A 22403-nucleotide genomic window follows, 5' to 3' on the forward strand; every position below is an offset into this window, starting at 1 on the left:
ATTTTTTGGATAAACGTCTAAGCTGTGGTGAGTCACCTAGACATTATTAGAGTAATCACGCCTTTAAAATTTTCCAAATAGTCCTGCCCACTGAACTTAGTACAAAACTTTGATCTACCCAGTTAGAATTGGTAAGGGATAGTTTCAGTTAGTTCCACTAAGTCAAATACACCATGTCGAAGTCATATCTTCCTAGACATGCATAGACAGAACTTCCCTAATCTACTATCATCCAAAACTTCTCCAATACTGTTTATCAAGTTAAACTTTTATCCCTAATTAACCAAGTCCTAATTACCCAATCGAGTAAGTTATTATTTTGAGGTGGCAACTAATTTGGAGTCTCCCCTGAATTATTAAACTTTAGATTTGGTTTTAGATTTGTGTTGATTTGCTTTATAGTTATAATAAACTTGGTTATAGTTTGAGTTTAGATTAATTTCGTATTTATTTAATTCAGGTTTAGTTTTTAATTTATTTGATTTTATTGAATTTAGTTTAAAGGGTTTAATTTTAGAGATTAAGGTTGAGTTATTTTGATTTGGTTTTAAGTAGTGTATTTTATTTTTTGGTACATAGTATTGATTGAGTTCTACTTACGTGGTTAGGCACGCTTTCAGAACCTAAGCTTTAGTTAGTTTTAAATTTTGAGTTAAGGTTAGGAATGATTTAAAAGTAGAGTTAGACTTATATTCAAGTCCATTTATGCACAGCTCTTTGGGATCCAAGTATCATGTTTAGATACTTGGATCTTGAGGTAAACTTTTTCAACTGTTCTTTTAATTCTTTAACCTGACTTTTCAAGATAAAATTTTCTTTCTCAAAGTTTGTAACTTGTGTTGAATTTCTGTCTTGAACTTGGTCAGTTAAGGAAGTTAAGCTCAGTTGTTCCTTAAGAATGTTGTTTTCCCTAAGAAGGAGTTTAGTGTGCTCCTCAGTTTTTGTTAATTTTTTATTTAAACAAGAAATGATTTTGGAAAATTTTACCCTAGTTGGTTTGTTTGAACCAAATGTGGATTCGTTGTTCGACTCGTATTCAGACTCTTCTTCTTGATCTGATTCACCTCAGGTTGCTATCAGCGTGAGGTATCTTGCTTACTTTGGTTCATCAGCTTCCAATCCGTCTGAGAAAGACTCGTCCCAAGTCACCTTGAGTGCCTTCTTTTGTTTTGTCTTCCTCATCTTATCTTTGTTAGGACATTCATGTTTAAAGTGACCTTTCTTATTACAATCATAGCACATGATGTTTGTCTTTGAGTTGTTGGATGCAGACTTGGACATCTTCTTCATGTCGCATTTGGTAAAGTTTCTCTTGCGTCTAGTGAATATCTTCCTTACCATATTTATTAGTTGCTCTTCTTCATATGATTCGGAGTCGGACTCAGTTTCCACCTCGGGTTTTGTCCCCTTTGAAGTACTTGCAAGAAAACCTATCCCTTTCTCGACCTTTGTGTAAGGGATCGGTGGTCGGCTAGAAGGGGAGTTGAATAGCTAGGTTACCCCCAAATCGATTTCTTCTCTACAAGGTTAGTGTGCAAGTGGAATATACTAAAACTAAAACAATGAAAGCAAAGCAAGAATACAAACGCTAACACAATTCCTTTACGTGGTTCGGAGATTGCTTGCTCCTACTCCATGGCGTGTCCTTGAGATGGACGAACTCTTGATCTTTCGGTGGATCAATCCCCGACAATCTCTGGCTAGAGCTTACTTCTTCTCGGTGGAGTACAACCTCTCACAAATCACTCTTCTTCTTTTACAAATCACTCTTCTTCTTACTTGAGATTATGACTGGTGCAGTCGACTACTAAAACATGCAGTTGACTGGTGCAGTTGACTGTTAAAAGTTGCAACCGACTAGACTGCACCTTGTTACACACTCACACTCATCCTCTCCGGAGTCGCCCTTGAAGTTCTCTTCCTCGGCCTTTGTCCCTCAGATGCACCCGAGCCCGCGGCTCCTCTCCGTGTCATCCTTCACGTTGCCTTAAAGTCTACTTCCCTCGGCTCCACTCCGTTGCTCCTCGTCCGGCGGTCCCTCGGATGCCTTCCACACCATCCTTCACCGACTCAAGGATCCAAGCCCTAGGATGAGCTTCCCAAGATTAGTTGCACCAAGCTCCTCATGTGTGTTTCACCAAGTCCTGCAAGACTCAAACACGCATATCAAACACATATGAAAGTCTAACTTAAACTCTTTGACACACACATCAAAACAATGATCGTACTAATCAAACCTAGGTCGATTGCATCAACAGACTGGAGCCGCCTCACTCTCATCTTGTGGCTCTTCTTGTGAGTCGACCGACTGTAGGTCGCGGCTCTCCAATTCTTCCACAGCAGCAGTGTCCGCAAGTTTAGCCTTGCCGGTTAGACGCGCACGTAGCATGACTTCGACTGCAAAAGAGGAAGAAAAATCAGTTAGAATCAAAGGAAGGAATACAGAAGTCGCATACCTAGGTTAAAAGGAAGCCATGTGCGGATCAGACTTAGGCCGAAGATATAGAAGACACCCTCTAGCAGCAACTTGTAGATGTCGTACTTCTAACTGACCAACATGGAAGCTGCGTTAAGGTAGTCTGATCGGCTCTTATACTATTTCAAGGGAGGTTGGGCAGCCACTTCAAGATGTCAGTGGGTCGGGAAGTCCGACCGCTTGGGAAGACGTACAAAAAAGAAATATTCTCTCCAATTCTTATTTGGAGGTCGACATCTTATCGAAGAAAACTAACCCCACTCGAGCTTGGAAAAGAAAAGTTCCCGGCTCGGATAATTTTAGATAATAAAAGTAATGAAAAATCCGGAGAGTGAGAGGAATGTCGTACAGGCGGAACATGATCACTACCCCGCACAGTAGCCGAAAGGAGTTCGACACTAGTTAATGAAGGGAGATACGGAAGTACTTACATATGGCGGGAAAGAATGGGTGAATAAGAAATTGCAGACCGGCGCTAAATTGTGTTGGTTGCTACTCGGAAAACCTAGAGGTTCCACTGTACAAAAATTTTGTACAAAGGTCTGAACCTTTTCCTAGCTACCATGTGTTCTTTTAAATTAAATTTTGGATCGCCTGCGGAACTTAACACGTTTGATCCAATTTAATCTATTTGTTCTTTTAGGTTTAGATTTGGATTTCCTGCGGAACTTAACACGTTCGATCCAAATCACCTTAAGTTATTAATTCCATTAAATATTAATTTCCATAATTAGTTCCTAGTACTGACGTGGCGAGGCACATGACCTTCTTGGATATGGGAGCAACCACCACCGACTAGACAAAACCTTTTATGGAAAGCTAATATTTAATTTCCTAAAATAACTTTAGGTTAACTGAAAAGAACAATCAAATCACAAGGAAAAATAAATCAAAAAAAAACAAAACATCGAAAAACATATTCGAAATACTAGAATCGTAAGCCTCTTGTATTTGATATTATTTCCAAAAATAACTAGTATGATGCGGAAAGAAAAATTACTAGTTATACCTTTTAGAAAGACCTCTTGATCTTCTACCGTATTCCTCTTCTAACCTCGGACGTTGTGTGGGCAACGATCTTCCGAGATGAGAAACCACCAATGAACCTTCTTCTCCTATTAGCTAGGTTCGGCCAACACAAGAGAGCTACACCAAGGAAGAGGAAAAACACCAACCAAGCTCCAAGGGATGCAAGCTTTCTCTCCTTCTTCTTCTTCTTCTTCTCCATGTAGTATCCGGCCACCACAAGAGCTCCAAGCAAGAGGGATGTTTCGGCCACCACAAAGAGGAAGAGAGGGAGAGGATGTTGGCCGGCCACACCAAGGAATAAGAGAGGAAGGAAAAATAATAGAGGTTGTGTTCAATAAAGGCACCCCCACCCCTTCTTTTATAATCCTTAGCCTTGGTAAATTAGGAAATTTAATTACAATAAAATTTCCTTAATTTCCTTGACATGATTTAATTGAGAAAAATAAAATAAAATTTCTCAATTAAACTCTTAATGGACGGCCACATCATAGAGAGGCAAATTAGACAAGTTTCAATCAACAAATTAAAACTTCCTAATTTGTTTCCGGAAATTTTAAAAATAAAATTTCTCTTCAAAAATCCCTTCATAGTTGATAAAAAGAAATTTCTATAATTTTAATTTTTTAACATGCGAATAATTTTTAAAGAGAAAATAAAATATCTTTCCAATCTACAAATAAGGAAAGAGATCTAATCTCTTTCTTTAATCTTTTGTAGATCCTTTTAAGAGAGATATTTTAATTTTAATTCTCTTTAATAAATTATATTTTCCACATAATAAAAACTAAAATTAAAATTAAAATTCTTTTTTAATTTAATTATGGCCGACCCCCTCTAGCTTGGGTTCAAGCTAGGGTCGGCCACCCTAAACCATGCTTAGGCCGACCCTAGCTTGATTTCAAGCTAGCTTGGCCGACCCCCTTTAGGTGGGTATAGAAGGTGGGTATAGGTGGGTATAGTACTCTATAAATAAGAGGCTACGATAGGGACTGAGAGGAGGAATTGGTTTTGGTCTCCCGATAAAATTAAGCATCCCATGTTCACCCCGAACACACAACTTAATTTTATCAATAATAATTCATTCCACTAGAGAACTATTATTGAACTACCGCACCAATCCCAAATTACATTTTTGGGCTCCTTCTTATTATGAGTGTGTTAGTCTCCCTGTGTTTAAGATATCGAATGCCCACTAATTAAGTGAGTTACTGACAACTCATTTAATTAATATCTTAGTCCAAGAGTAGTACCACTCAACCTTATCGCTGTCGGACTAAGTCCACTGCAGGGTTTAACATGACAATCCTTATGAGCTCCTCTTGGGGACATTATCAACCTAGTATCTCTAGGACACAGTTTCCTTCTATAATCAACAACACACACTATAAGTGATATCATTTCCCAACTTATCGGGTTTATTGATTCATCGAACTAAATCTCACCCATTGATAAATTAAAGAACTAAACATCAAATATATGTGCTTGTTATTATATTAGGATTAAGAGCACACACTTCCATAATAACTGAGGTCTTTGTTTCTTTATAAAGTCAGTATAAAAGAAACGACCTCAAATGGTCCTACTCAATACACTCTGAGTGTACTAGTGTAATTATATAGTCAAGATAAACTAATACCTAATTACACTGCGACCTTCTAATGGTTTGTTCCTTTCCATTTTGGTCGTGAACTACTGTTTATAATTTATAAGGTACTGATAACATTATCTTCTGTATGTGACACCACATACTATGTTATCTACAATATAAATTAATTGAACAACTACAAACAAATGTAGATAATATGACCAAATGTGATTCTTTATTCAAAACAAATGTTTACAAAAACTTAGGCTTTCAGTATACACTCCAACAAATTGATCCCTAAAGAAACAAATGCTATCGGATAGCGGAGAATTTGGCCGATCGGAAGGAGAAGGGAAGACAACTTTGTAGCCAGGAAGAAACTCGAATGCGGCTGTCAAACTCTCAGCGTCGCCGACATCAAACCTGGACTCAAGAGAGGTATACCAGAGCCCAGGGGCGCTGACAGGTGGCTGTGAAGAGCTTGCCATCGAAACTAAAGTTCAATGAAAAATAGGGAAGAAAGGTGACTGGGAAAAAATGACTCTACAAGCAACGAGCAACTTCAATCGAAGGAAGATGAGGGCTTACGAGAGATCGCAGAGATTGCCGGAGAAAGGGCGATGGAGCAAAGCGCGACAAAGACGGCGATGACAAGAGGCTTGCAAACGAGGACGACGACGAAGAGTGGAGAAGACGTAGGTAGGCAATGCTTATAAACCCCGGGGCTGGTCGACCGGAGCCGTCCGATGTAGGTAGTAGAAACCCAGCCAGAGACCAGACCGTTGAATTTAAACCGCTAAACGTCATATCGATATCCTATCACGTCAGGTGTGCGACGGCAGCGGACGTGACACGTGGTGCATTGCCACGGGCCGACATTTAATGAGGGCAATTAAAAGGCATGGGGGTGTGCTCAGCCTTAATGCGAAGAGATTTGCACGATTTCCTAGAAATCTGGGTGACGTAAGCTAGGATCGTGCTCACCTAGAGAAGCCCAAGAAAGGATTGCCAAGTGTGATTGCTCGTTATGCCGATCGACTTAAGGGGGCAAAACTATGGCCGATCGACAATCTTCAATAGGTCGATCAGCAAAGAGCGGTCACATAGTCGACCATTGGGTTACGTTAGTCCGATCATAGGCCAAGAAGCGTCAAAGCCGATCGAGTGAAAAGCTTCACAAACAACTTTGTCAGTCAGTCAGTCTTGCAACCTTCTTCGACTAGACTTGAGGGGGAGACATGTGATACGGTGATAAGGCGGGGCCCACCCTGCGAGGGATAGTTACCGTGGTGGAGGTCAAAGTCAAGGTGGTCAACGCTCAGAAGTCATCGGCCGATCGGGGCGATCATGCCTCGACCGAGAGGAGAAGGGTCCGACCCAACCCCACCTCTAACTCGGGTAATATGTCGAATAGCCGATGCTCAATAAGGGAGGACGCTAGAGGAGATGATATGCAGAATCCAGGCCGAGCGGCTACCTCGCTCGGGCAAGTAGTAGGATTCGACATTGGCACAATGGAGCCACGACTGAGCGGGCATGACACTGGCACACTATTGTTTTGGCCGAGCGAACGTATCAAGAGTAGGGAGGAGTTCCGGCTGAGCGTATGCATGTAACGAAGTCCCAAACAAGCGGATGAGATACAGGAACAGCGAAGTTCCGATCGAGCGGGCAGCCCGCTCGGCTTAGCAGCATACTCTGGTATCCATCGACATCCCTTTGGGAGTTAGTGTCGCCGATACCGGGCATGGATAGCTAGAAGATCGTACGACGAAAGCTTTCACTAACACTTCAGAGATATGCTCGGCTTACTAAGGTACTGTGTCAATGACACTTTACTGACAAGTTTTTTCAAGAAAAACTTAGGGAAGCGTGTACACATGCTACATGAGTTTTATATAAAGGAGTGTCTAAACATCGACGGAGGTATGCAATATTCACTATTTGCGCTACAGTCTTCTTGTTGCTTCGTCTTATACTTCATCGGCGGTGATTGACTTGGAGGGCCAACACTGGGGATCCTTTTTCTGGCAGTCATCTGTGTTGCAGGTCAGAGCGGAATTTACAGGAGGTCAGTGGGAGTGTCACATCCCTAACTTTTATCTCTTTGATTTTCGAACAGGATAAAAGAGAAAAATAATAAAAAAAAAATAAAGATATGATAAATTATTGGAAAGATATATTGAATAGTAGAAAATAGATATTTAAATTTAATAAAATAAGTTTTTTACTTTAAATTTTAAATTTTGAATAGAAAATCTAATGTGTTTTTGCCATAAATAAAAACTAAAAAAGGGGAAAACGAAACATTAAAATACAAGTTCAATGAGCAACGCCAGGAACACGTCAAATCCATAAGGCGAAATAAGAGAAAATCAAACAACCGCCGCCCACCACCTGCTCTCCTCGCCCCGCTTCCGTCGGATCGATGGGGTACCTGCCTTCACTTGGCAGCAAAGCGGTGCACTTGGTCTCCGACATCACCACCGTCCTCCTCAATCCCCTCTCCGCTGATTCTTCCAGATCCCAAACCCAATCTGTAAGCATTAGAACTGCCTTGCCCATCTAATCGCCCGTTCGTTTTCCTCCAAAATCCGATTAGTTTTCCCCTTTTTCTGTCGGGAAGACCCTTTTTTGAGGTCAAATGTTTCATCTTTGGCTTGTTCTTTGTTCAATTTTACCCTGATTTCGGCTCGTGTTTGTTAATTCTGCGTTTTTTTAAATCCTTTGATCGCTGCTGTTTTATTTAGAGATCCTTGAATTTAGGGTTAAGCATAGGGCTTGGAGTTGGGGCTCCTTGCTTTATCAATCAAATCTACTCTACTGAGAAACAGAATTGGTATAATGCTTATTAGGATTTTTCTTTTTTCTCTGTGGACAAGATGCTACTTTTCCGTGAAATCTTCGTCTGATTTTAGGGGTCTTCAAAAATTGAGTTTCTTTGGTTAAGTAGTAGCTGTCTCGAGAGAGTTGTGGGGATGCCAATTAGGTGAATAATATGTTATAGATATGAGAGATTGCTTCATGATTGCTAGAAGTTCATTCATAAGCGCCAAAGATTCCGTTGACATCATAAAAGATTGGTCTTTTTTTTTCTTATTGGATAGTTTCAAGAACATGGACTTATTTTTGATTCGTTGTGATACCACCTCATCTACATATTTCTTTTCTATGTTTGTTAACTGCAATTATCAATATATTGTTCCCCTGGTTGCTTTCCAAGTTGTCAGTGTTTAATGGAAGTAAGGAAATGAATGTTTATACTGTGGGAAATATGAACTAGGAGATTTTATACAATAGTTAACTGTTCATAGTTTATGTATTCTTCTTGTAGGCAATCCTGATCTGAACCTAATGTGTCTGAATGATTGTAATTTTTGGAATGTCCTTGAAATATAGAAACTTTGGGAATGTATTCTCCTTTCTTTCTGGTTTTGAGTATATTTTCAGTGTGCATCCTGCATAATGTTTCTGTTTGGATAAAATTATTTTCACTTTTTAGGAAGAGGATCTGGAAACTATAAATCCTGAGAAGGAAGAGACCGAGCATAAATCTGAAGCTCCAGATGGACCTGATACATCATCGTTTGCTGCTTTCTTAGTCTCTTTGTTGTCGTCTTCAAACCCAAGCAATCATCCTACTGGAGATCGAAATGACCATTATGCAGTAGCAGAAGAGATGGCATCAACATCTGCACCCACTGAAAGTAGTGGAAGGAAGTCTTTATTCACTAGAGTCAGGAGAACACTTGGAAAAGCTATAAACAAGGCAGTCAAAATCAGCGGATTGAGTCAGATTTCAGAACCAAAAGTTGAGAATAGAGCAGCTATTGAGCCAGAGTTGACTAGAAGCAACTTAACACCAGTTGCAGTGACAAGGGATGATACTTCGCACTTTGATCTACCAGACATGTCCGAACCATCGATGCTTCTCTCAGATAATATGCGTGCTGCCCTATACTTCTCATTGCCAACATTAACTAAAGGGTCAAATTGGCTACTTCTTTACAGGTGCGGAAAGTTTTTTGATACTCTGATCTGACAATGCATTTTTGCAATTATTATAAGAATGTTATATTACTTTTTTTCATCTTGTTTTCCATTTATGCAGCACATGGAGACATGGGATTTCTTTATCGACTCTTTACAGGAGAAGCGCACTTTGTCCTGGTTATTCTCTCTTGGTAAATTATCTAGTTTTCTAGGAATAAAAATGTTATTCTCTAAACTTTGTGTAACCAAAGCATTAATCTCCGCTACTCTGGACTTTGCATATATGAAAACCATTTCAATTATTCTTCGCAATGCTGATTGGTTGTCCAACAAAATGCTCTGAGATATTAGAGATGGCTTGTAGCTGATGGAATATCAATCTCCTAACCAGAGTAAAGTCTATAACCCTCTTCTCTTTCAGGTGGTTGGGGATAAAACCGGTGCTGTTTTCGGTGGCTTAGTTGAAGCACCACTACAACCAACCAATCAAAGAAAATATCAGGTATACAAGTTGAAGGATTCTCACCAGTCACTTCCATTTGACAATGTACTCATTTTGTTGGCTTGCATATTTTTTTTTTTTTCCATTTACATTGTTTCAGGGAACAAATAGCAGCTTTGTTTTCACTGATGTATCTGGAAATCCTGTAATATTTCGGACTACCGGTACCATGAATAACTCTTCAATGTCAACTTTCTGCAATATCCTTCTTTATATCAAGTGTACTTATTCTGCCTTCTTAAGTTCTGCAGGCACAAATCACTATTTCACACTTTGTTCCTCTGATTCCTTGGCATTGGGCGGGGGTGGTCACTTCGCACTATACTTGGATGGAGACCTGTAAATTCTTCCCTTCAGCATATTCTATGTTAATATCATATGCTCGTTAAAGTGTCGAACATTAGAACTGATGTTTTTTTTCGATTCACTTATGAAGGTTGAATGGATCCAGTTCTTCTTCAGATACTTTCGGCAACTCCTGTCTTGCCCACAGCGAAGAGTTTGAGGTGAAGGAGATTGAGGTATCTGATGAACTCATCTCTTCTTAGATGAACAGAATGTTTGCTGCCGGAAATTCTAACTGAAACATTCAATTCCTGTATACCATTTTGCAGTTGTGGGGCTTTGCCTATGCTTCCAAGTATGATGAGATGCTGGACTTGTGTCGAACCGAAAAGCCTGGAGTCCTCAGGTGGTGAACTTAAATTGTTGTGAGTCGAAAAGAATGCCAGAAAGGTTGTTGTTTTTGTTGATTACATGAATTGAGTGTTTACAATGTAAATATGCTTTTAATGCAAGTACAAAACTCGAATAATACGTTACACACTCGTTCTTGATTTGTCAGGCATAAAAAGTTTAAATCCATTCACAACCTTCCGATTGGAAATGAATGGTATCTGTTTCGCCCATTAGTTGGATACCCCTATTGGTAGAAGATGATTACGTTTATCCAATACCCGCTGTATAATCCCAACCCCGCTTTGGAAAGAACACTAAATCCGGTCCCACGAAGTCCTAACTCCTAACTCGTTGAAGGAACCAAGGGAGAATCCCAAAAGATTTACCCACATCAACGCCGTCATCAGGTGAGGTTGCAAGATACACGAAATGACTATTTTACCCTCATCATCGCGTGAACCCTAAGGTTATAACAGTAAAGAGAACTCTATAAATTGTTGCGCTAGGGCTCTCGCTCTCTCTTTATCGCGCGAAAGAGGCCGCTCCCGCCGCTCTCCTTGGTTTTCCTATTTTTGGTACGAGATTTTTTATCTTGTCGATCGGTTTTACGGAGAGATTTTTCTTCCCGTTTTATGTATGCCTTCTGTGTTCTTCGATCTGCGAAATTAGCTTAGATAATTAGTTTGTCCTTCGATCTGTAAATGTTAGCTTAGATAATTAGTTTGATTTTGTGTTGCTGGTTCTTAGTTTGCCTCGTGATTTATGGAGTTGCTTCGATTGTTTGTTTTATGTCTGTCGAAGCTAGATCGGTTGTTTTATGTATGTTAGAATTTGGTTGGATCATTTGGATAAATGGACTGGTAATCCTCTTATCTTCAGTTGATTGATTTGATCTATATTTATGCTGTCGAACCTGTTTTTGATGCCCGTACACTCGGATGCTTTTGGGTGCCATGCTGTGTAAAAATTTAACGGAAACTTGTAGTTCTTATAAGTTCTATATGTAATTTTGAAGTATAATTCTCAATACCCGGCCTTGCTGAGAACGTCATACCTTGTGACATTGTCTTTTTTTTTCTGTGCCGCTAACTATTAAAATTGCCTTTTTGTCCATGATCATTTGATTTTTATTATTTTATTTTAGGAGTTGACATTAGCTGTCTGCATCAGGAAGAAATAAAAATCTAATTTCTTTCAATATTTTGAATCAGAAAAATCTTATGTTTGGTATATGATAATAAACAATTTTGATTGGTATGATTTTTTTTTTCAATTGATTTTGTTTACCACTTCTACGCAAAGCTAAAAGGCTCCTTGGATGTTTGACCTGAAATTTATGTTTGGCAGATTTTAGTGTTTTTTTTCAACCTAGGTAATTTTTTTGTTATCTTTGATCTTTTGCAACTGTTTTCACTTTTAAGAATGTTAACACAGTGAGGGTTAGGCTTTAAGGGCATCTTGGTAGTTCATAAAATATTCAATCTTATAAAAAAAATTAATTGTAATGTTTAGTCCGGGTGGTTTTTATCTTAAAGAGTTGTAATAATGGTGTTAGTTATTGGCTGCTTTGTTCTGTGCTTTAAATTCATTATGTAGCAATTACATAAATTTTGAATATGTATAGAAAAATTTAGCCTAATTGTTTTCTAAAGTTTGTAAGCTCGTGAACTATTTAGTATAATACCAAATGGATTCTTTTGTGTAATCTTTTTATTTTTGACATTAGTGTTTTTCGTGTGTCTTGTGAAGTATTATGAATTAAGTGCTTGCTTTGTATTTTTTTTATTAATGGACTTTTGTACTTCTAATTGCTTCTTCAAACAGCTAGATTTAGAATTTGTAATTGAGAATCCTGTGAGTACGCTAGAAGAAGATTGAAACGCTTAAGAAAATCATTTGTTTATAATATCTTTGGCTAACTTTTTTTTTTTTTTGACTCTTTATTAACAGCTTAATTCATTACTGTTGGTTGATGTTGCTTAGGTCTTGGTCTTTGACTGGATGGATGATTTATTTTGTTATTTTATTATATGGTTTTGTAGGTATAGTTTGAATTGGATGACTGTTCAATGCCATAATTTAAAAATGTATATATATATATATATATATATTGTAAAATTTAGATGTGCATATTGATGCAAATGAATTGATCAATCATTGCATTTTTTTTGTTATTCAGCTAGAAAATTAGTCATGGGTAAGGAGAAGGTTCATATCAACATTGTGGTCATTGGCCATGTCGACTCTGGAAAATCTACCACCACAGGCCATCTTATTTACAAGTTGGGAGGTATTGATAAGCGTGTTATTGAGAGATTTGAGAAGGAAGCTGCTGAGATGAACAAGCGTTCTTTCAAGTATGCTTGGGTACTTGACAAGCTGAAGGCTGAGAGAGAGCGTGGTATTACCATTGATATTGCTTTGTGGAAATTTGAAACAACAAAATACTACTGCACAGTCATTGATGCCCCCGGCCATCGTGATTTCATCAAGAACATGATTACTGGAACATCTCAGGCTGACTGTGCTGTTCTCATTATTGATTCAACAACTGGTGGTTTTGAGGCTGGTATCTCAAAGGATGGGCAGACTCGTGAGCACGCACTCCTTGCTTTCACTCTTGGTGTTAGGCAAATGATTTGTTGCTGCAATAAGGTAATGTTGCGATGCTATTTTATATATACATAGAGAAATATTTTGTTTGTTAGTTACTGAGGATGTCTCTTGTTCTTGTTTAATAGATGGATGCTACAACACCAAAGTACTCCAAGGCACGATATGATGAAATTGTAAAGGAAGTCTCTTCCTATTTGAAGAAAGTTGGTTACAACCCTGATAAGATTCCTTTTGTTCCAATCTCTGGTTTTGAAGGGGATAACATGATTGAGAGATCAACAAATCTTGACTGGTACAAGGGTCCAACACTCCTTGAAGCCCTTGATTTGATCAATGAACCCAAGCGCCCATCTGATAAGCCCCTCCGCCTTCCTCTTCAGGATGTTTACAAGATTGGTGGCATTGGAACTGTCCCTGTTGGTCGTGTTGAGACTGGAGTGTTGAAGCCAGGTATGGTTGTCACGTTTGCCCCCACAGGACTGACAACTGAAGTCAAGTCTGTGGAGATGCACCATGAGGCCCTCCAGGAGGCTCTCCCAGGTGATAATGTGGGCTTCAACGTAAAGAATGTTGCTGTTAAGGATCTAAAGCGAGGTTTTGTTGCCTCAAACTCCAAGGATGATCCTGCAAAGGAGGCTGCCAATTTCATCTCGCAAGTCATCATCATGAATCACCCTGGTCAGATTGGCAACGGTTATGCTCCTGTCTTGGATTGCCACACATCTCATATTGCTGTCAAATTTGCGGAATTGCTTACCAAGATTGACAGGCGATCTGGCAAGGAGCTTGAGAAGGAGCCCAAGTTCCTCAAGAATGGTGATGCAGGTTTAGTGAAGATGATTCCCACCAAGCCAATGGTGGTGGAAACATTCTCTGAGTATCCACCTCTTGGTAGGTTTGCCGTCAGGGACATGAGGCAGACTGTAGCAGTCGGTGTTATCAAGAGCGTGGAGAAGAAGGATCCAACTGGTGCCAAGATCACCAAAGCTGCCCAGAAGAAGAAATGAACTGAGGATTGCAAGTCAGGGTTGTCTGGAGTCGTCGTTAGCTGTTGTGTTGTCCGTCTGTTTCATTGCCTTTACAAGTTCGCGTGTATGTTATCTGGAGTCTGGATGCAGAACTGGGTGCTCGACAGGCGATGGCAGGCTTTAAGGTCTATTTATGTTTTCCATAGTAAAAACCATTCGGATTTTTACAAGTCTATGTGCTGTTGAGTGTCCTCTGTTGTTACTTGTATTGTATTAAACTGTACTGGTCGTTGTTCCTGCATGAGTAAATATGTATTTATATATGCTTATTGTTAATCTGTTATATTTGTTCTCAAAGTTGCCCAGGTAGTTTTCATGTGTGAATGAATTATCCTGAAGATTTTCATAGCAGAGAGGTGAGGAAAGGAGATAAGCGATGAATGGGATCAAACCTCTCTGAGGAATTGTGCCGATCACCTTGGTGCATAAACGTCAAGGTGGTGGGGCTGCTTGACCTATCATGGCAGCCATTCCAGTAAGCCACTGCAAGGCAGAATCTATTGAGCCTCTGCTTCACCTACATGTAAGACATTTTATAGCCAACAATTAATTTGCTCAGAAAGGCAAAACACTAATGAGAAAAAGGGTCGAGCAGAATCGATTGATCTTTGTTATAATTGGACATGATACCGACCCACCACCAAATGCCAGATTGCGTGTTTAAAATGGATTCAAGCACTAGCTTTTGAGCAGACCTAAGAAAACTGTCAAAAGATGTCTCTAGTAGTGTAGGTCATTATAATCAATGGTGCCCACTGTTCTGTGTCAGGTGCTATAAACTGTGATTCATGGTCTTTACAGCCATCTCAAGAAGATAAGTTTCGGAACTTCTGTAAAGTCCAGATATCTGCTATCCCTTATCACTGCTATTTTAATGAAAATACTGAAAGTCTGTAGAACAATTGATTGGGGGGAAAAAAAAGCTAAGTCTGAGATAAGTACGAATCTGCTTGTTTCTTAGGTTGGATACCTTGTATGGTATTCTAATGATTACTTAAATAATAGTGTAATTAATCTTATCTTCTGTCGATTAATTAGTATTATATATTCATGTGTGGTATCTTTAATTTCACAAAGGTTCACCTTTTTTCATTAAAGTAAGCACACTTAGTCGGTACGCAATTGGAAAGGGTTGTAAAGGTGGTGCAATTTCCTTGGCACTCACAAAAGCCAAAGATGAAAATGCAAAATTAAAAAAAAAACAACGAATTTGCCCATGAACCGACTCTTTTAATATCTGAACAAAAAAACTTTTCTTAATCCTAAAATAATGAAAGATTTTACGAGTACCGAACAATACAGTACTGATTCACAGAATGAAAGCAGACTTTTTTTTTTTTCCTTTTTGTTTTTGTCTTTTGTCTTCCTTTCCCCATTATTTATTCTCGATTCTATACAGACTACAAAAATTGCCTGGCAATTCTGCAAAAGTAGCCTTCTTCTCATAAGCTTCAGTGTCCATCTCTTCTTCCTGCACAACACTCTTAGATGATGTAGTCGAAAGTAATAGCTCAAGTAAATTTCTTTACTTTTGCATTCTTTTTTTCCTCGGATATTAAGGATACCATCCATTTCTGAAAGTTCCAAATTTTCCTTTCAATGTTTGTCAAACTTACGCATGTAGTTTGGCAGAAGATAATTAGTGTAGCATTAGTTTAACAATTTGATTATTCTACATCAACTTAGAAAACTTGGGGTGGCAATTATTTGCTTTGTAAAACAACAGATGAAGTAGAAAACAAACTGGAGCGTAATGGAGCTTTACCGAGATTGTCTTGAAGACACCTTACATCATCCTACTCTTCGGTAAGAGTTATGCTTTTAATTGATGGTGATGAATGATGATGATATATGTTCTTCAGTTTATGAATATTTTTATAATTCATATTGTATAATTACTTTAAAAGCAACAAATAATTAAGTGGATAAACTTGGTCTAACAATTCAGATCATTTTGTACTCTTCTTATTCAATTTCGAGAAGACATAGCTGATACACGAGGAACCTGAAAGCCCAGCCCATGTTTCATAACTTGTCGTGACCCAAGTTGTGCTCTACTTCGGTTCAGATACCAAACGCCCTGTGAAGCTGACGTAATGAATTTAAAATTTTCAAGGGGTAAATAACATTCTTTAGAAACTAGTTATGTAAAATCGAAAATTTTGGGGCCAAAATGAAACTTTTCTGGAGTGCTTATCGGAGCGGTGAGGTGGGGACTGGCCGGTCGAACCAGACTTACCTAACAATGGTGACGGACGATGACGTCACGATGAGGTGGCAGTCCAGCGTGCACCGACGGAGCGGCTTAAGGGAAGCGATTGCTATTCTATTCCCGCCGCCACGTCAGTCATGACGTCGCCACCGTCGCTAAGCCTCTGTTTGAATGGGGTGAGGTAAGGTTCATTAATGAAAGGGGATGGAAGGGGAAGGGAGGGAAAGTAATATATTTATCTTGCCATTGTTTGGAAGGGAGGGAAAGTTCAAAGGGATGGAAATGAAGGTTAAATATACAAATTTACAAAAATATCCTCTTATTTTTTTAATAAATCTGTATGTGAAAATATAAATAAGGATAAAATTGAGATAAATTTTCCTTACCCTTCCTTACACCCTAATTTGGGGTGTAAGGAATTTCGCTGATTCCCGAGCATGCAAGGGGAACCTTTACCCTTCTCTCCCCTTCCCTTTCATGGCTCACTCTCTCCCAAACAAGTGTAAAAATTTGTTTACCTTTCCTTCCCCTTTACTCACCTCCTCCCAAACAGAGGCTAAGTAACGAGTAACGACGGCTTGCACGCCAAGGTGGAGGATTGATTATTGTGTCATAATTTTGTCAAATAAAATAAATGGGGGAAACGGAGAGTAGCTTGACAAAAGAGGCGCCGGTCGTTTTCGAGGATTTCTTCGAGCTCGTTCCGTTGTCCGCCCTCTCGTCTCCTTCCTTTTATCTCGTTCTCCTGCTCGCGCGAACAAGCAATACCGGTCGGCGGGCGAGGGATGGGGATGTCGATAGGGATGGCGATGAGTGCTGGGAGATAGGGTTCCACGTGTTCATGTGCCGACTTCTGCTTCGATGCCTCTAACCCAGCTGGGAGAAGCTCGCGCAGCATTGAGGTTCCAAAGTCGTTCCTTTTTCCCCCTTTCGGTCTCTGGTTTCATGTTCTTGTCTCTTTGTCTTGGAACTTTGAACATTTATGGTAGAAAGATAGTCGTTGATGTTTTACAATAGTAGGTTTGTTGATGAGTATAGATTATTTGCATCTTTTCTATTTTCTGGATTGGATTTAATGGTGGACGGTGGATTTTAGTTTGTTTGGAAAGATTTTTATGTATTATTTCGCTTCGTACTTGCCTTTTGGGTTACCGATTCTAACAAAGCTAGGATCTTTGGGTTTAGCAGATCATTCTCACTTATTGCAACATTGGATTCCTTTGTCTTCACTCTGAGAGTAATTTTTTGACTGATTTGTCTCGGGATGGTGTTTAATGCCAACTAGATAATCTTGATTCGCCACCCGGGCCAAAAGTAGGAATCTTAGCAGGGTTCCCATGTCGAACGTAGAGAGACTGAGAAATTGACTGAGACAATTTTGAGGTTTCTGGCTCGTTAGCGGGATAACATATGTAGTTGACTGCGAATTGTTGGGAGCCCAACTCATAGTTTGTTTGTTTGCATGGTAATTTCATGCGCAGATAGAAAGAAGGGGATAGATGACATTATTTTCTTTGACAAGTGGTTTTATCCTTTAATTACTTATATAACTAACAATATTCAAATTAATTAAATATTTTTTTTTATCATACAAATATATTTTCTTTGGTTTTGAAGTACCAATTACACGTTCCATTCTAATAAATTTAACTTTTTTTACTTATAGTAATTTACTAGTCATCTTTGGATATTTTCTTTACCAAATTACTCTACAAATTAGTATTTTTTATTCTATCTTATAATAACTCACAAGTTCAACTTAGCATTCTTATATGCTGATTTAATGTTGTTATATGTGATGTTTCCTTATAGTCCAATTCTTTTTAGCATAAGAAGAACATGACAATCATACAAGACTCGGAAAATTTCTTTCCATTTTTACCATCCCTTCTTATCCCTTTTATGATATCTTCATCGGTATCTCCTTGCGAGTCGTTGAATAACATATCTAAAACTCTTACTCACAAGAATTCATTTTCATCCTTCCTAATTATTCCATCAATTATTTTCTTTTTACAAAAATTACATTTCATATAAGGATGAGAGTATTTAAACTAAACTGAAAGCCAGTTTGTACTGAATTAATGGCGTCTACATATTGTAACCTCTCTTCTGGATAATGGACTCCAATGCTTCTTTATAGAAAAATCCTTGATTTAGCAAATTAGATTTTGACAAGATTACCAGGAGGAAAAATCTTATGTTTAGCATTGGCTTTGCTTGTGGTTCATATTGAGTTCATGTTAATTTATATATTTGTTCAATCAAATATATTGTAGCTTATTGTCAATCAAGTTTTTTGGAGTGCACATCTAGGTACAATTTTGTGAAATACCTGGGCCTTGCTGTAATCAGTGGTTGCATTACTTCCTAAATCATCCATTTTAGAGATGTTCGACATTTAGTTTATGGTTTCATGGCGTTTTATTTCTTTTTAATTTTCCATAGCATTTTCATCTTTTTGGGTAAACTGACATTTCTTTCACTCGCAGTTCAAGTAGCATGAGCTCTACATCATCTCAATTTGCTTCCCCTAGAAAGATGGGAATATATGAAACAAATCACCAGATAGGCATGTGGGGAAATTCCTTGAATGCTGACAGCAGCCAAAATACAGCATCATCAGCAATGGTGGACGGCAATGTCCACCACGGTGGTAGGGTAAGAAATATCAAATCAGTTTTTTTTATCTGGTGGCACCTCTATTAGTTGATTTACTTGAACTTTATATTGGAATTACAGTTAGAAGATGGCCCTCATACCACAGCACGGCATTCGAAAAAATATGACCAGGAAGCCAACAAGCCTGCAGAGAAGGTATCAAACTTGCATTAGCACTTACCACTCTGTATGAGACAGATACCTACAATATGATGATTAATCATTTCTATTTTTTAATACACTGTGTTCTTCTAATGAAGAAAATCATTCATTGATTCAGTGATTTGGAATACCATCGGGTTCTTATTTTATCAGCAGAACAACTTATAAATGAGCATAGAAAATTAGGTTGTAAACTAACATGATTCATAGAAAGCAACAAATCAAGATTTTTTGCAGTCTTTCATTATCATTTATGTATGTTTCTTGTAATTAAGTTTTATGATTGACTCTGAAAGAGAATGTTCAATTTCAAACCAATGGATACATACATCTTCATTTAGTAGAGTAAGATTCTATACACCCACAACCTTTTTCGTCATTCAGTTAAGTGGACATTAAGTTTTTCTTAAGTTTGAGGTCTATACCTGAAATGGCATCCAATTTTGAGTTGTTACCTTTTCTGCTAAGGAGGTTGCTTCTACAGCTTGTGTTTTTAGTTCTTGATTCCTAAACTGTAATCTCTCCTAGTTGTTATCACCTATGTCATAAATGTGCAACCCTACCTATGATCAATAGCTTGGACAAGGTTTGACTATAGAGATGTGCACTGAGATTGTGAATAATGAACTGAATATTTGCTGGAAAGTAAAACTTGCAAGCATGTTGCAGAAGTAATAAATTCCAATTTTCAACCTGTTTGAACTATGAAATATTGAGCATATAGAACTGTTATGTTGCAGAAGTAGTAAATTCCATTTCATGAAATATTTGTATAGGTATTAAGACGACTGGCACAGAACAGAGAGGCTGCTCGAAAAAGTCGTCTAAGAAAAAAGGTGTCTTTTAATTTTATAATTGATTGATTACTAAAAGCTCACATGGTGGTACCTATATGCCAACTTATATTATGCTCTTTCATAGGCTTATGTTCAACAGTTGGAATCAAGTCGTGTAAAACTAGCTCAGATGGAGCAGGAACTTGGTCGGGCTAGGCAGCAGGTATAAGGATGTCCTACAAGAAACAAATGTTTACTCCAAAAAAACCAATTTAGTACTGTTGAACTGCAGGGTGTATACATAGGTGGGAATTCAGGAGAGTCGACTCTTGGCCTATCAGGCAGTGTAAACTCAGGTGAAGTGCATATTATTTTTTTCTTTCGCCTATCTAATAGCTTTATTAATGTTGAAATATTTTTTGTAACATAGTGCCAATAGCCAGAGTTTCAATCAGACTTATTTCAAATAGCAAGGACCTGAGAGAATATTCATTTGTGGGAAAAATGGAAATGAACTTAACCATACCAGGGTAGATAATTTACCCTTTTTCTTTTACCTTGTGAAATTTTCAACAAATGAAATAGCAAACTCAAATATATGGCACGAGTTAGATAATAAGTAAATAATGCATTTCACTATTGAACTGTCTAGCACGAACATGGAAAAGGAAAAAACATGTTAATTCTTAAATTGATCAACTGCTTTGCTTTTAGAAACTTGCTGCTTGGGCTCTGTTCTACCATTATATGCTGCTTTCCCTGATAGCCTTTGGTTTTTGTCTCAGAGATGTAGTTTAATGTACACCTAAATGATCCTCTTATGTATCAGGTGTTACTGCATTTGAGATGGAATATGCACACTGGGTAGAAGAACAGAACCGACAAACCAATGAACTTAGAGCTGCTCTACAAGCACATGTATCCGATATAGAGCTTCGTATGCTTGTAGAGAATGGATTGAATCACTATGACAATCTCTTTCGAATTAAAGCAATTGCTGGGAAATCTGATGTCTTCTATATCATGTCTGGCATGTGGAAGACAGCTGCTGAACGATTTTTCCTATGGATTGGAGGTTTTCGGCCTTCAGAACTTCTAAAGGTATGTACGAGTAATTAATTAGTTGTCCTGTATGGCATTTAAAGTTGTATCAACGATATAATCTAGCATATAAAAAGCGTCGGTTTATTTTCTCCAGCGAAAAAGGAGGTTTCAAAACTTATCATTCCATTATTATTGAAACACAAGCATCAGTAGACCAGCCATTTCATTGGTGTTGCAGCATTCACAAATTCAATGATATAGTGGAATTTAACACGCATGTATTCTTGGTTTTAGGTTCTCTTACCACAGCTAGATCCTCTGACAGAGCAACAAGTTCTTGCTGTATGTAACTTGCAACAATCTTCAGCCCAAGCTGAGGATGCACTTTCACAAGGAATGGATAAACTCCAACAAACTCTAGCTGAGTCTCTGGCATCTGATGCCTCTGGTTCCAATGGTGTTGCGAATTACATGGGACAGATGGTGAACGCAATGGGGAAACTAGAGGCTTTTGTGAATTTTGTGAACCAGGTAATAGGTCCCTCATATGAACCTTTTCTAAAGTTTCATTTTGGCTGTGATTGTAATTTGTCTAGACAAGAGATTCGAAGCTAATAGAGCTCATGTTAATCTGTCATACCAAGACATGAGTGGGTACTAGGTATATACATGGAGGGGTACTATATATATATTGCATACCCTTCCTTTCTACGACCAAACTATTTAGAAAATAACATAGAGATGAGAAGGTTGAGGTGCATAAGTGAGATGGTTAGAAATATGAAATAAATATATATAACACACTATTATACCTGTTTAATTCGGCATGCCTTCTCCCATGCTCTTCTACTAATCATTTTAATTGTTTTGCATCTTGAGGCCTTCACTATGATCAGGAAATTATGAATATATAGGTTTCCTAGGAATGGCTATGAGTATCAACTAAGATTAGATTGTTAGGAAGTTAATAGTTTATTTGCAAGGTGTCGTTCCAGTAGAATAATCACCTAATGCTACATGTTCGGTACAGGCGGATAACCTTCGGCAACAAGCCTTGCAGCAGATGTACAAGATTCTCACAGTTCGACAAGCGGCACGAGGTCTACTTGCTCTTGGTGACTACTGCCAACGCCTTCGTGCCCTTAGCTCGCTATGGACTGCTCGTCCACGCGAACCAGCTTAGTGCTCTATCAAAGTGATTCATCGTAACATGGTGTTCATGCCCTTAGCTTGCTGCGGGCTCACAACAACCTGCCACGGGAATGTAATTGTAGCAGGGCTGATTCTAGTATCTACCAGGAGTAATTTTGTAAACATAAAGTAACAACTAAATTTGAAGCATATAGATCAAGTTGAGTTGATCTGTAAATATTTATGACCGCTCCAGGGCATTGCCTGCAAAATTGCTTCTTCAGGCAGCTGTTTTTATGATGTATATCGTACTATTGTAGTCGGAACACCCTTTTAGAATACATTGAATTGTGAACTAGTAGATTTGTTCTTCACGAGCTGTATTACAGATTACAGTCAAACGCATCGCATTAGAGAGACAACAGATCATGTCAAGGGCGGCGCAACTGGACAGGAGGTGGAGGAACGGCACTGCCGGGCGGTGGCGCCCCTCCTTGTCCGACTGGCCGG

The 22403-nt window shown here is 38.6% G+C and overlaps 3 protein-coding genes across 5 annotated transcripts; all 3 read left to right on the plus strand.

Annotated features, from left to right (window-relative positions):
• Positions 1-7410: 7410 nt before the first annotated feature.
• On the plus strand, positions 7411-10423 carry LOC121970437 (TLD domain-containing protein 2-like). Its single transcript, XM_042521169.1, has 8 exons — positions 7411-7629; positions 8593-9101; positions 9202-9274; positions 9505-9585; positions 9686-9749; positions 9837-9924; positions 10022-10106; positions 10200-10423. The coding sequence occupies exons 1-8, from the start codon at positions 7519-7521 to the stop codon at positions 10281-10283; spliced, it is 1095 nt and encodes a 364-aa protein (XP_042377103.1). The 5' UTR covers positions 7411-7518; the 3' UTR covers positions 10284-10423.
• A 318-nt stretch (positions 10424-10741) lies between these two features.
• Positions 10742-14190, plus strand: LOC121970433 (elongation factor 1-alpha-like). The gene is made up of 3 exons (XM_042521164.1): positions 10742-10838; positions 12443-12918; positions 13005-14190. Exons 2-3 carry the CDS (start codon positions 12457-12459, stop codon positions 13884-13886), a joined length of 1344 nt encoding a protein of 447 aa, XP_042377098.1. The 5' UTR covers positions 10742-10838; positions 12443-12456; the 3' UTR covers positions 13887-14190.
• A 1080-nt stretch (positions 14191-15270) lies between these two features.
• LOC121970434 (transcription factor TGA4-like) lies at positions 15271-22265 on the plus strand. 3 transcript variants are annotated; one of them, XM_042521165.1, is made up of 10 exons: positions 15271-15422; positions 15634-15713; positions 18612-18780; positions 18862-18936; positions 19719-19778; positions 19864-19941; positions 20011-20074; positions 20548-20819; positions 21057-21293; positions 21793-22265. In XM_042521165.1, the coding sequence occupies exons 2-10, from the start codon at positions 15661-15663 to the stop codon at positions 21943-21945; spliced, it is 1161 nt and encodes a 386-aa protein (XP_042377099.1). In that variant the 5' UTR covers positions 15271-15422; positions 15634-15660; the 3' UTR covers positions 21946-22265. The 3 variants fall into 3 exon arrangements, with proteins under 3 accessions (XP_042377099.1, XP_042377100.1, XP_042377101.1); XM_042521166.1 differs by having other exon boundaries at positions 15333-15410; XM_042521167.1 differs by lacking the exons at positions 15271-15422; positions 15634-15713 and adding an exon at positions 16751-17021.
• Positions 22266-22403: the final 138 nt, after the last annotated feature.

The sequence above is a fragment of the Zingiber officinale genome, chromosome 4A (genome assembly GCF_018446385.1).
Source record: "Zingiber officinale cultivar Zhangliang chromosome 4A, Zo_v1.1, whole genome shotgun sequence".
Classification (NCBI taxonomy): Eukaryota; Viridiplantae; Streptophyta; class Magnoliopsida; order Zingiberales; family Zingiberaceae; genus Zingiber; species Zingiber officinale.